The sequence below is a fragment of the Mesoplodon densirostris genome, chromosome 2 (assembly GCF_025265405.1).
Source record: "Mesoplodon densirostris isolate mMesDen1 chromosome 2, mMesDen1 primary haplotype, whole genome shotgun sequence".
Classification (NCBI taxonomy): domain Eukaryota; kingdom Metazoa; phylum Chordata; class Mammalia; order Artiodactyla; family Ziphiidae; genus Mesoplodon; species Mesoplodon densirostris.
In genome coordinates, this window is record NC_082662.1 from 7,677,124 (window position 1) to 7,689,809 (window position 12,686).

The 12,686-nt window shown below is 45.0% G+C and overlaps 1 protein-coding gene across 3 annotated transcripts in view; it reads left to right on the forward strand.

Moving 5' to 3' along the window:
- Positions 1–444: 444 nt before the first annotated feature.
- Positions 445–12,686, forward strand: part of UBE4B (ubiquitination factor E4B) — a 116,008-nt gene continuing 103,766 nt past the window's right edge. For all 3 annotated transcript variants that reach the window (XM_060088942.1, XM_060088943.1, XM_060088941.1), the window contains exon 1: positions 445–1,156. Coding sequence is in view for 2 of the 3 variants with exons in the window: in XM_060088943.1 (XP_059944926.1) it covers positions 1,133–1,156 (24 nt within the window). In the remaining variant the exon portion in view is untranslated. The remainder of the gene's footprint in view (positions 1,157–12,686) is intronic.

The following is a 12,686-nucleotide window of genomic DNA, read 5'->3' on the forward strand; positions in this document are numbered from 1 at the left end:
GTCGAGAGGCGTTTGTGAACCGCTGAAGAGAAAAGCCTGGAAACAACGGAGGCGCTGTGGGCCCGGGTCGCGGGCGGGAGTCCCCTTCTGGCCAATCTTCCCGTTGTCTGCAGGAGCCGTGCCCCGCGGCCTCCGCCATCGCCCGCCCGCGTGGCCCTCCCGGGAACCTACCTGGGCCGGGCCCGCGCACCGCCCCCCCGCGCCGTCGCCATGGCAATTCTCCGCCCCGCCCCCCGCGCTCGGCCGGCCCGCCCGCGGCCCCGCTCGCCCCTCCCCCCGCCCCGCGCGGCTGCCGGGGAGAGGGTGGGGCGGAGGCGGGAGGAGACGCAGGAGAGAGGAAATGGGCCGCCCGACGCCCGCGGCCCATTGGCTGCCTCGTCCTGGGGCCAGAAACCCCGCCTGTCTGACGGGGTCACGTGATCCCTTTCAAAGATGGCCGCCCTGTTGTTTTGATGAATAATACTTGGCGGGGCGAGGGGGTAAGAGTAGGGGTGGAGGGTAGGAGGATTTACTCTTCCAGCCAGAACATCGCGAGTCCGGTCCTCCCCCTCCCCCTTGCCCAGGCTCCGGTGTGGAGGCGGGGCGTGGCCGGCCTGCTTTGGGAGGGGAGGAGCTTCCCTCCTCAGTGCTGGGCTCTGCCTGGGCGGCTCTGGGGTCGCCTTTCCTCTGGGCACCCACTCTGCAGTTGAACACTTCCCGCCAGGGGGAAAGGGTTGGAAGGAGAGCACGATCTGCTGGAGGAAGCGCAGCTGCCGCGCCACCACCAGGAAGACACAGTAGGCTCCGGGCACGAGGAGAGCTGGAGACCGAGCTCCCTAGTCTGGGTAACCTGGGAAGCAGAGGGTAAAAAGTGGCGCCTTACGATAACCCTGTAGCAGCAGCAGTGGCGGTCAAAGGAGGCTGCTCGTGGCGTAAGCAGCTGTAGGAGCCTCTGGGGCAATTGGAGTGACCGACGCCAGGGCATTTCACTGCCTCTCGTGTTCTTATTTTTTAACCTCTGACTATGCAGTTCTGAAACCTCCCCCATTCGGGGGACTAGACAGCCCGATAGACACCTTCCACTCTCCTCCCGCCCTGGTCTCAAAGAACAGAAGATCTCTCCTTAACGCCTTTCACCATTAAGAGGAAAGCGATGGAGGAGCTGAGCGCTGATGAGGTGAGGAGGTTGGGGGACACCTTGGGAGATTAGTTGGCAACTCTTTGGCGCTTTGGATAGGGTTGATATTGCGCCAGTGGTGCCTGGCCTTTGGGCAGGAATGGAGATGACATTTTCTAAGAATTAAATGAGTCCCTGAGAGGGTCTCCGGTTGTATTCTCTTGTATTTCTTTGCCTTCTTTTTCCATCCTGAACTCCATTTGTCTCTTTTCGAGTCTTCTTTTAGGGTCTAAAGAAGAGGAGAGCATACTGAGGCTTTCATTCTTTTCTTCAGGGTATTTAAGCAAGAAGGGCTAGATTTACATCAAGTTGTGTGTGTGTGTGTGTGTGTGTGTGTGTGTGTGTATACGCGCGCGCTCGCGCTCGCGCATGTGCGTGTGCGCGCGCGCGCCTTACTGCAGAGATCTAAAGAATGATTTTGGGAGGAATCATAATGTATAGGTGTATGTTTTTAAAGGATTTGAAATCCCAAGTATGTGTGGCATTTCATTGTATAATTTAATTAAACATTACATATGTGTTTGGGGTAAGTCTACAGACAGATTCTTTGATATTTAACAAAATATGTATTTTCTCAATAGCTTCGTGAATTACAGTTAAATTGTAGCAATTTAACAGACCACTAATGGCTTCTGGCATACTTCTCTTTCATTATGCCTTTTTCTAGTTTTTGGCCCTTTCAAACTTGTGTTTTGCTGTAACAGACACTGAACAGGAAGCAAATGGAAGCAAATGACTTTGAAAATTCCCCCTATTATCATTTCTGAAAGGAGTCTTACAGATCCCCTTCTTGATGTTTTCAAGATTATTTAATAATAAGAAGAAAAAGTGGCATTTAGGGTACAAGGATTTTCCTGTGACTCTGTTGACTTTTCCCTTCTTTTTTTTTTACATATTGGGAGCTTCCCTTTCAGGACCCCTGCTGGCCTCACTCTCTTCCACCTACCATTTCTTCCACAGTTCATGTAAAACTTCCCTACAGTATTATGAAAGTAGTCATCCTTCAGGTTGGTTGTACTGTAAAACTTCCATGCTTCAGTTTTAGCTGCAGAGCTGTCAATATATTTACCTAGGGACTAAAATTCTCCAGAGATGAGGCAGGCAAGTGGTGGGTTAAGGGTCACATAGGAAAGGAAGCAAATAATTTTGTTGGTTTTGATACCTGGCTTTTTGGAAAGTCAGGATTGCCCATTCTTTGTTACTGACTTTGTTTTCTAAATACATCAATAGTGTAATCTTAAATTAGAAGAATATTGAACAGTTTCTTTCATTCAGGTAGGAACTCTCAACAGATCCTCTTAGAGGCACTTTGTTTTGTGTAGTTTTTTTAAAGTGCATCCCCCTTTCTTCTTTAACATTAACACTAGTGGATCATTTCTCTTAAGGCAGAGTTTTTTAGTAAGTCTTTTACCTCCAGGAATTACTTTTTTTCTTGACATTCTCTAAATTGTTCCTGGTTTAGAAGTTTTTACATACTTGAGTTTTCACTAAGAAAACCATTAAAGCGTACCGACCAGTTAAAGAACTGTATAATCTGAACTGTAGCTCTTCACTTTATCCAGTCCTTGAGGAAGGTATTAACTTTTTTTTTTTTATTTACCATATATGGAACAAATGTAATCATTGTGGAGGAGATAGACATTTTTCAAGGTCAACAAAATATTAAAATAAATGTGAAAAATTAAATTCACTAATATAAGATCAATATAAAATTATGTTCAACAAATTAGTTGGCCTGAACACAAAGGGACAGTTTAATAACTGGTAATTTTACTCTCAGCATAATCTAAAACAAATATTTTATGGGGAAAAAGCTTAAGTTTTTTTAAATCCATTTCCTTTAATTCTGGGATTAGGTGAACAGTTCTCAACAGAGACATTTCCAGAACTTTTGCCTTATTATTACTCTATTGGTGGAAACTTGTGTCACAGATACGGTAGTTGACATTTATTTGGTTAGAAAATAATACATTTATATTATTGAAAACTCAAACATGCATCTCAGGGTGTAAACAGTCAAGACATTCATCTTTCAATCTAAATAAGGAAATTAGGTAAGACAGAGTTTCATATTTTAGCAAAATGAAAATATATGAGAATGCAGTCCATGAAAAATAGAGCCTGCTATAACCAGGGTAGTAGCTTTAGAAGATTTACATTATGGGTACTTTTTGGTCCCTCTCATAGATCACCTTGAATTCTTGTACTTTTCTTCTCTTGTGCTTTCTAAGTAGAGTATTTCTTTAACTTCACTGATGTTTATATAGGACATTACAATGAGTCCTTTGCTGTATAGAGCAGATTCATGACTATGTTTATTCTCTTCAGGAACCTGCATTTCAAGGCATCATTATTTACATTACATTCATTCTGTACCCTGCTCATGTATTGTTGTTTTTTTGTGTTTTTTTTGTTTTTGTTTTTTGTTTTATACCAAAATGATACTCTGAGTAGGGCAGGTATTTTAAACTGGTTTTCAACTGTGGTGATGATGTGTTTTCATTGAAATGATTTTCTTTTTTTTTTTTTTGCAAAATCTGTATGACCTAGTTCATCTTCAAGAGGGCTGGCTGGGATTCAGGGTGTGGTCAAGGTTTTAGAAGTTGTCTTCCTTCCCAAATGCAGAATATATGACCTTGGACATTTTAGCAGTGTTTTTTCAGTGAAAAGGGACCAACATTTATTAACAGTCTTAGAAACCTGCTCTGTGCCAGGCATTTTACAACCATTGTCTCATTTGATAAAACAGTGCAGTCCAGCAGTTCCTTAAAATTTCCTTGTTTTATAGGTGAAGCAACTGAGAATTAGGTTAAGTCCATAGTGCCCTGGCTTAGAAGTGACAGAATTGCAGTTCAAACCCAGGGTTCCTGATCTAAAAGCTCTTTTTACTGTATTTTACTGCCCAACAACTGGCAATAAATTCACCACAGCTTCTATATAAATATCCTACAAACATGCTTGATCTGCATAGTTTTTCTGTAAAAGTGTTGTTTTTTATGAATTCATTCATGATGTGATCAAGTTTATAGTCTTTTTGGTGCTGACTCTCATCACACCCCTCCAAAATCATTCACTCAGCAAACATTTTTTAAAAAGATGCTGTTGGGGCTTCCCCGGTGGCGCAGTGGTTGAGAGTCCACCTGCCGATGCAGGGGACACGGGTTCGTGCCCTGGTCCGGGAGGATCCCACACGCCGCGGAGTGGCTGGGCCCACGAGCCATGGCCGCTGAGCCTGTGCGTCCGGAGCCTGTGCTCCGCAACGGGAGAGGCCACAACAGTGAGAGGCCCGCGTACCGCAAAAACATAAATAAATAAAATAAATAAATAAAATAAATAAATAAATAAAAAGATGCTGTTGCTTTGTGACCACCTAGAGGGCTGGGATAGGGAGGGTGGGAGGGAGAGGCAAGAAGGAGGAGATATGGGGATATATGTATATGTATAGCTGATTCACTTTGTCATAAAGCAGAAACTAACACACCATTGTAAAGCAATTAAACTCCAATAAAGATATTTTAAAAAAAAAGATGCGGTGCATTTCCAGCAATATGTTACGTAGGTTACGAGACACACAGTCTTTTTCTTAAAGAAATTATTTAACTGGGGTTAAGGGATAGGTAGAGATAGAGATAGCTAGGAGTCTAGCAATTACAACACAGGGTGCTCAGAGCTATTGTGGACCACGCACAAGACCGTAAGAAAAACTAGAAGGGAGCCCCGGTGGCTTAGCGTCTTAGCGAAAACTTTCAAGAAAAAGCGATGCTTATGTGAAGGGCTCTTGAAACCGGCTGTGAAACTGGGGAGCTCAGGAAACCACAAGAAGTAGTGGGACTGGAGACAGGATTTGCCTGGGGGAGTGGCCGCAGGCAGAAAGGCACCAGGTCTCCAATGGTTTTCAGAAATGCTTAGGAGTTTGAACTTTCTCAGTAAGACTATCAGAAGCCTTTGAGGGATTTTAAGGGATTAGAAAGATAACTGGCAAGGGTGTCAAAGGTGGATAGGAAGAAGGTGGCTGCTGTTGCTATGGGGAACAAGGCAGTGGAGTCTGAAGCAAGGCCTTGGCAATGGGAACAGAGGAGAGCAGACATCAGAAATATTGAGGATCTCAGTTAACCCACTTCTGATGATAAGTTTGATGTGAAAGAGGTGGAGGCAGGGGAAGAAAGAAGAAGATGACTCCTTGGTTTCTAGTTTGGGAGAAGGATGGATTGGAGGAGAGAGAAGGAATTCCAGACAAGGAGCAGATTTTGGAGAAAGCAGATTAGTTTCTTTGGACCACTGAAAGATGAGCTGACATAGAGACGCCAGCCCGGGCCTTTCTGCTCTTAACATCTCCATCTCTGACCTTTTCTTTCTTTGTAACAGGCCTCAGGACCTAAGCTCACTTTTTTCCCAGTAGGTCATTGCTAACACTCACTTGATAACCGGGATTCTCCTTCCTCAAGCCTGGAAGGAGAGTGGGATGTTGCCTCCCAGGCCCCTTCTCCACTCCTTTTTGTTCATTTTAGCCAAGAAACACAGAATGGTAATGATAATAGCTGATATTTATGAAGCTCTTAATATGTGCTAAGCACTTAACTTGCTCAGCAAGGTTGGTATTAATAGCCCCGTTTTACAGATTAAAAAGTTGAGGCTGATAGAAATTAACTTGCCAAAAGGTGGACAACGAGGAAGTGGTAGAACCTGGATTCTAATCCAGAGTCTGATCCCAGAGTTCTTAATCCCTTTGCTAAACTACCTCCAAAATAGGAATAATCTGAGCTAGATGTCATGGTTACGGCATTTTTATTGTCCCTTTTGAGATGGGAAGTGGAAGCCCTCGTTATTGCTAAGAGTGGAGCTCATCAAATAGCCCTCTACTCTTTTAGGGGAAAAAGACAGAAAGACTTTTGACAACGGCTCCTTGGGTCTTCAGGCCTGTGCTTGGCACAGAATGCATTTTCTCAGAAGGTACTTGTGGTGTGTCCAGGTGGAGAGAGCTTCCTGTAGCAGCTCATTCAGTGATACTTGCTATTTACTTGCTGCAGGTCAGACACCACACGAGCCTTGCTTGCGTGGAGCTCCATTCTAGTGGGAGGAGACGTGATAAACAAATACATACACATAAGATGTCATTTGGTGACTGTGCCACGGAGAAAAATAAAATAGGCTATAAAGGGATGGAGAGCAATGCGAGGAGTGTGTGCAATTTTAGGAGGTGACTTCTGGAAAGAAATTTAAAGGATGACAGGGGGCCATCTAGGGGGAAGAGAGTTCTCAGTAACAGGGAACACCAGGAACCAGGGGCATATCCCCCATCTGCTCTAGGAGCAGCAAGGAGGCCCAGTGTGTTTGGAGCCGGCTAAGCAAGGGCACAGTGGCCGGAGATGAGGTCTTTCATTCACTCAGCAAACATTAACTGAGTTCTTGTAACTGGGTTTCAATCAATTCTGAGGTGCCCCACCCTTTTTTTTTTGACTTCACATTTTCACATCTTTGAAATTGGGATGCTTCTTGGTGTAATCACGGTTGGCCACGTGGCAGTTGTGAAAGTTGTCATTTCCTGTTTATGTGTAAACCTGGTTATACCCGTTCATGTTGTTGTACCTTCAATTAGATGCTGTGCATGATAAATATAGTTGCTATTTTAAATGCCTCCCCCCAAATTACACTTTGATTAGCAGTGAAAGCATATGTTACTTTGTATGCAGAGAGAAATGGAAACAGCAGTGGGGTCTCAATTTGATATTAGTAAAGAAAACAAAGAAAATGTTGGTGAAAGAATGACCACAATTTCATATTTTATTGCAAAGCAGCAACCAAGTGCATTAGGGAGCCTTAGAAAGGCAGAAATCCACAAGTCTCTGAAGCTGTGTCACATTTTGAAATTGAACATACAGTTAGAAGGCAATGCAATTGAAGGTCAGAGACACTCCACCTTCTCAGAAAGAAATTTCAAAGCAATGAGAGGCTGGTGTAACTGAGTACTACTCTGGCCTGGTCTGTTGTTAAGGTATTTTGTTGTGGTTTAATGGACAGTAGTTTTTTTTCTTGGTGGTGTAAAAAACAACGGTGCAGTTCACAGTCAGTGACATTTTGTATTTGATGACATATGGTATATGCCCAGCTTTGTTTTAGATCATGAGGATATATGAATGAACAATACAGGCAGAGATCCTTGCCTTCATGGGGCTTACATTCTGATTTATGGTTTTTTTTAATTTATTAATTAATTAGTTTATTTGGCTGCGCCGGGTCTTAGTTGCAGCATGTGGGATCTAGTTCCCTGACCAGGGATCGAACCCGGGCCCCTTGCATTGGGAGCGTGGAGTCTTAACCACTGGACCACCAAGGAAGTCCCTGATTTATGTTTTAAAAGAATCACTGCGGCTGCTGTGAAGAGAATAGATAAAGGGGGAAAGAGTGAAAATGGAGAGAAAGGTTAGGAGGCCAGTGCAGGAGTCCCAGGACCAGGGTTTGTGGTGGAGAAAGTGAGAAAAGGTCAGATAGAGGATGGTCAGATATTTTGTGGGTAGAGCCAGTAGGACTGGGTGATGGGATGGATGTGGAGTGGAGTCAGGAATGGCCACCTGAGCTGGGATGTCATCGAGTGGACCGTTGTAACAGTTGAAGTAACACGACACGAAATAGCAGCTGCTTAAACCAGATAGATGTTTATTTCTCTCTAAACAGAAGTCTGGGTAGGAGGCTGGGTTTGCTGTGGCGGCTCTGCGCTCATTAGGGGCCCAGGCGCCTTCTGTCCGGTTGTACCAACTCTCCTAACATATGGCATCCATCTTTTGGTCCACGTCTGTCTGCACTGTAGCCAGAGGGACAAGAGGAGAGGGGAAGGAGAAGTCATGCTCCTCTTTAACGGCACAGCTTGGAAGTTGCACACATCACTCACTTCTGCTCACCTCCCATTGGCCAGAACCTGAGTCACGTGGCCGCAGCTCCTTGCTGGGAAGCTGAGAACTGCCGTTCTTACTGGGTAGCCGTATGCTCAGCTAAAAAGTTCTCTTACGTTAGAAGGGGAGTACAGTCAAGGCCATTCTGTTCAAACCCTTCTTCTGAAACCTAAAACACACGCTCTGCTTTCCTAAGGAGGCAACCTTCAGTTGAGTCCAGAATCTCTGGGTGATATACCATCCAGGAACCTTGAGATTAAAATGCAAGTTATCAGCTGCTTTCCCCTCCCCGCGCCCCCGCCCCACCATGTGCTGTGGTGGAGTAGGATAGAATCATGGAAATAACTACCATTTCGAAAAGGGAAGAATGGGGAGTACAGATCCCTCACTGGTCCACAGCCATTGTCAGCTCCTGCCAGGCTGTGGTAGGGGGTCTCGCTGCCTTGGCAGTGGTGGGAGTTGCTGACGCAGTCCTTTGGGGCCAGGTCATTGGAGAATATCCCCTTCCTGGGGCCAAACAGTGTCTCCAGCTTGTTTCTTTCAGGAGCCTGAAGGAGTTGGCTTTTTCAACCCTACTTGATCCCCAAATTACCAGAGTCTGAGCAAACTTAGACTAGACTGTGGACGTGCCTTAGGCAGGCCTGTTTTCCATTTTATCTCTGCAGGCAAATCGGCAAACTGCAGCTTGAGTCTGTCTCATTCTTGCGGAACTTCTTGCTTAAGGTGGCAAGAAGCCAATAGGCACCCAAATTCTGAATCGTTCAACCAGTTCCCCTAGAATTGTAGGCCGTGTAGGCATGCAGACTATTTTCTGAGGTGTCACAGGTTTTACCAAACGTTTTATTGTGGCCTAACAAGGTTACCAGCCTTCCATCCTGCAATAATCTGTGCCCATGCTGAGCCCTAAGCCACTGCCACGTATTGATATTCTGTCTGGGTTGATTACTTCTAGGTTCCAAATTCTATATATTAGTTAAGATATTGGTTTGATTGCTGCAGCAGAGAGATCCAAACTAATAATGGTTTAAATAAGAGAGAAGCTTATTTTTCTTTTCAGTAAAAATCTGGGTAGGTGGTTGAGAGCCGGTTTAATCATTCCATGATTACTAGGGAGCCAGTTCTGTTTAGTGCTCTGGTATCCTCTGTATGAGGCATCTAGCTTGTAGTCCAAGGTGGCTGCTCCAGTGCCTACACGCACGTCTGCATTCCAGTCCTCAGGGACCAAAGGGGAGGACATGTTCCTGTCCGTCAAGGGCATGATCAGAGGTGTCACACATCATTGCTTACACCTCCTCGGTCAGAACTTAGTCACGTGGCCATAACCAAATGCAAGGGTGGCTGAATGTTTAGAGGAGGAAGCAACTAGCTATCTCTACCACAGTGACGCCAAGAGTTTCAGCCTACACAGCTGGAAAAATGGAGTCGTTCTGTACTGAGGTGGGGAACACTGAAAGAGGAGATTAGAGGGAGAAATTAAGCTCTCTGTTTTGATCATATTCTTGTTATATTGCTTATTATTTGTCTGCTTGGAGATGTTAAGTAGGTTGTTGGATATATGTTGGGCTTGCAGTTACGGAAGAAGGCTGGGGTTGGGGATACCAATCAGGACGTTGTCAGTATATTTAAAATCATGAGAATGGACAGATGACCTAGGGAGTGAGCCTGGATAGAAGAGTGGAGGTCAGAGGACTGAGCCTTGAGCCTCTCCAGCACTTAGAGAAGGGATGGAAAGAGGACCCAGAGGGCTTCCCTGGTGGCGCTGAATGAATAAAGGAATTAGTGATCATAATAGGAAATGGTAAAAGATAAAATTTAAAAGGATATGTTCTGGGACTTCCCTGATGGCACAGTTAAGAATCTGTCTGCCAATGCGGGGGACACGGGTTCGAGCCCTGGTCTGGGAAGATCCCACGTGCCGCGGGTCAACTAAGCCCGTGCGCCACAACTACTGAGCCTGCGCTCTAGAGCCCGCGAGCCACAACTACTGAGCCTGTGTGCCTAGAGCCCCTGCTCCGCAACAAGAGAAGCCACCCCAATGAGAAGTCCCTGCTCACCATAACTAGAGAAAGCCCAGGCGCAGCAACAAAGACCCAACACAGCCAAAAATAAAATAAATAAAAATAAATAAATTTATAAAAAAAAAAAAAAAGAGGACCCAGAAAAGAACTGACAAGGGATAGCCACTGAGATAGAAGGAAAGACAAGAACCTGGAGTTCTGGTGTCCAGGAGAAGGAAGTGTTTCATGACAGAGGGCAGTGTTCAGCTCTGTTGAATGCCAGTAAAGTAAATTAAAGGAAGACCAAGACTCAACGATGGGATTTGGCAATGTGGAGGTCATTAGTGACTTTGACAAGACCAATTTCATTGCTGAATAGGTTCAAGACAGAATAAGACAGAACGAGATGGGAGAGTACGTAGCTCTGAGTGAGGTATCAGCTCCAGGGGTATACTGGGGAGCCATCCATACACTGTGAAGCCATGGGTTTAAAAAGTGGGAAGAAGATATTTGGCGAACATATCTATCTATTTATTTATGGCTGCGTTGGGTCTTTGTTGCTGCCTTTGGGCTTTCTCTAGTTGCGGCAAGCGGGGGCTACTCTTCATTGCAGTGCGCGGGCTTCTCATTACAGTGGCTTCTCTTGTTGCGGAGCACGGGCTTTAGGCGTGTGGGCTCAGTAGTTGTGGCTCACAGGCTCTAGAGCGCAGGCTCAGTAGTTGTGGCGCACGGGCTTAGTTGCTCCGCGGCATGTGGGATCTTCCTGGACCAGGGCTTGAACCTGTGTCCCCCGCATTGGCAGACGGATTCTTAACTGTGCCATCAGGGAAGTCCCAGAACATATCCTTTTAAATTTTATCTTTTACCATTTCCTATTATGATCTCTAATTCCTTTATTCATTCAGTAAATATTTATTTACTCTTTACTCTGTTCTCCTCTTTCCCGAGGTAGGAAGTAAAGGTGTGGAGGTAGATTTGTATATTATTCTTAGCAGGGTGTTTGGGGCCTGAAGAGTTCCAAGTGTAAATTTTGAACCATAATCTGGGCACACTGAATCATACTACAGTTAATCTTTAAAACATTTAAGAAAGAGTGGCAAATAGGTATATGATAAAATATTAATTTTGTTTGTGTAGTTTCAGCAAATATATGTGGGATGTTTACTCTCTGCTGGGTATTGAGGGATACATGTGTGGAGATACCGTCTCAAATATGAGTAAGACCTGGTCTTCACCTTCGGCGAGCTCGTACTGCAATGGGGAGACAGGAACACAGCCAACTCCAACTAGAGTCCAAGGGCCGAAATAGATATTTAAGTAAAGGAGTACAGTTGATGGAGCAGTGAATCCTGACTGGGGAAATCTGGGAAGGGCTCTGGGAGGATTTGAGCTAGTCTGTAAAGATGATCAGAATTTTTTTTTTTTTTTTTTTTTTTTGCGGTACGTGGGCCTCTCACTGTTGTGGCCTCTCCCATTGTGGAGCACAGGCTCCAGATGTGCAGGCTCAGCAGCCATGGCTCACGGGCCCAGCCGCTCCACGGCATGTGGGATCTTCCCGGACCAGGGCACGAACCTGTGTCCCCTGCATCGGCAGGTGGACTCTCAACCACTGCGCCACCAGGGAAGCCCGATGATCAGAATTTTTGACATTTAGAAAAATCTGTGGTGAGGATAAATGTTTCCGTTGTTTCTTACTCTGGGCAAACTCTGTTACATGCACTCTTTTGAAATTGATCGTAATCGCTTTTTAGAAGCACTGAAGAAACATTGGAGATGGTGAAAAAATCTCCGATATTGGTGGGTGTTTGTGGGTCTGAAAGGTTTTGCCATGTGATTATCGAGCACAGCCAACTGTGTAACCCCAAACGCTCCTAAACCAGTAAGTGAGCAGAAGCTGAGGGAGGCGGAGTTGAGGAGAAATAGGAAGAACAGAAAAGGTGTTTCATTAAAATCGCTTCTCCTATCCTGATATTAATCCCACTGGTGGGAATTGTCTATTCGTTTGGCGTATCTCCTACTGCAGCATAAGCCCTGATTATTCTTGCTTTCACTGTTTTTTATCCATCTCTTAGCACGGGGCTTGACACAGGGTGCCCCACGGTAAATAGTTGCTGAGTTCAAGAATTGACTACAAGGTGTCTTTCCGTGACTCCCAGTTCTTGTGCTGCAGTCGTTTTTTGTTTTGTTTTTGCTGTTGCTACATAAGATTACATTAGTTCGGTTAAGGTAGGCACTAGAAAGAAACCTTATTGTCTAGAGCTGTAATTCAGAGTCAGATGTACCTGGGTTTTAGGTGGACCAACCAATTGGATGACCCAGGCAAAGTACTTTCTGCGCCTCAGTTTCCTCACTTGTAAAATGGGGGTCTGCATACCTATCCATGGCATTGTTCTTCATATTAATTGCAGTGATACATAAAGTGCTGAGTGCAGTGCCCTGGCAGAGCATGTAGGGACATATTAGCTCTCATATGTCCCTTCCTGGGACAAATTAGCTCTCTTCCAGAGTAAGATTAAGTTGTACATGGTTAGAATTTTAGCTGGTGCTCATATAGCACCTAACGAGCCCTTTGCACGTAACAATGCCGAGAGCTTAAAAGGAGGTCTCTTACTTGTTAAGGTAGCAAATAGGCTGAGGCCTGTGTGA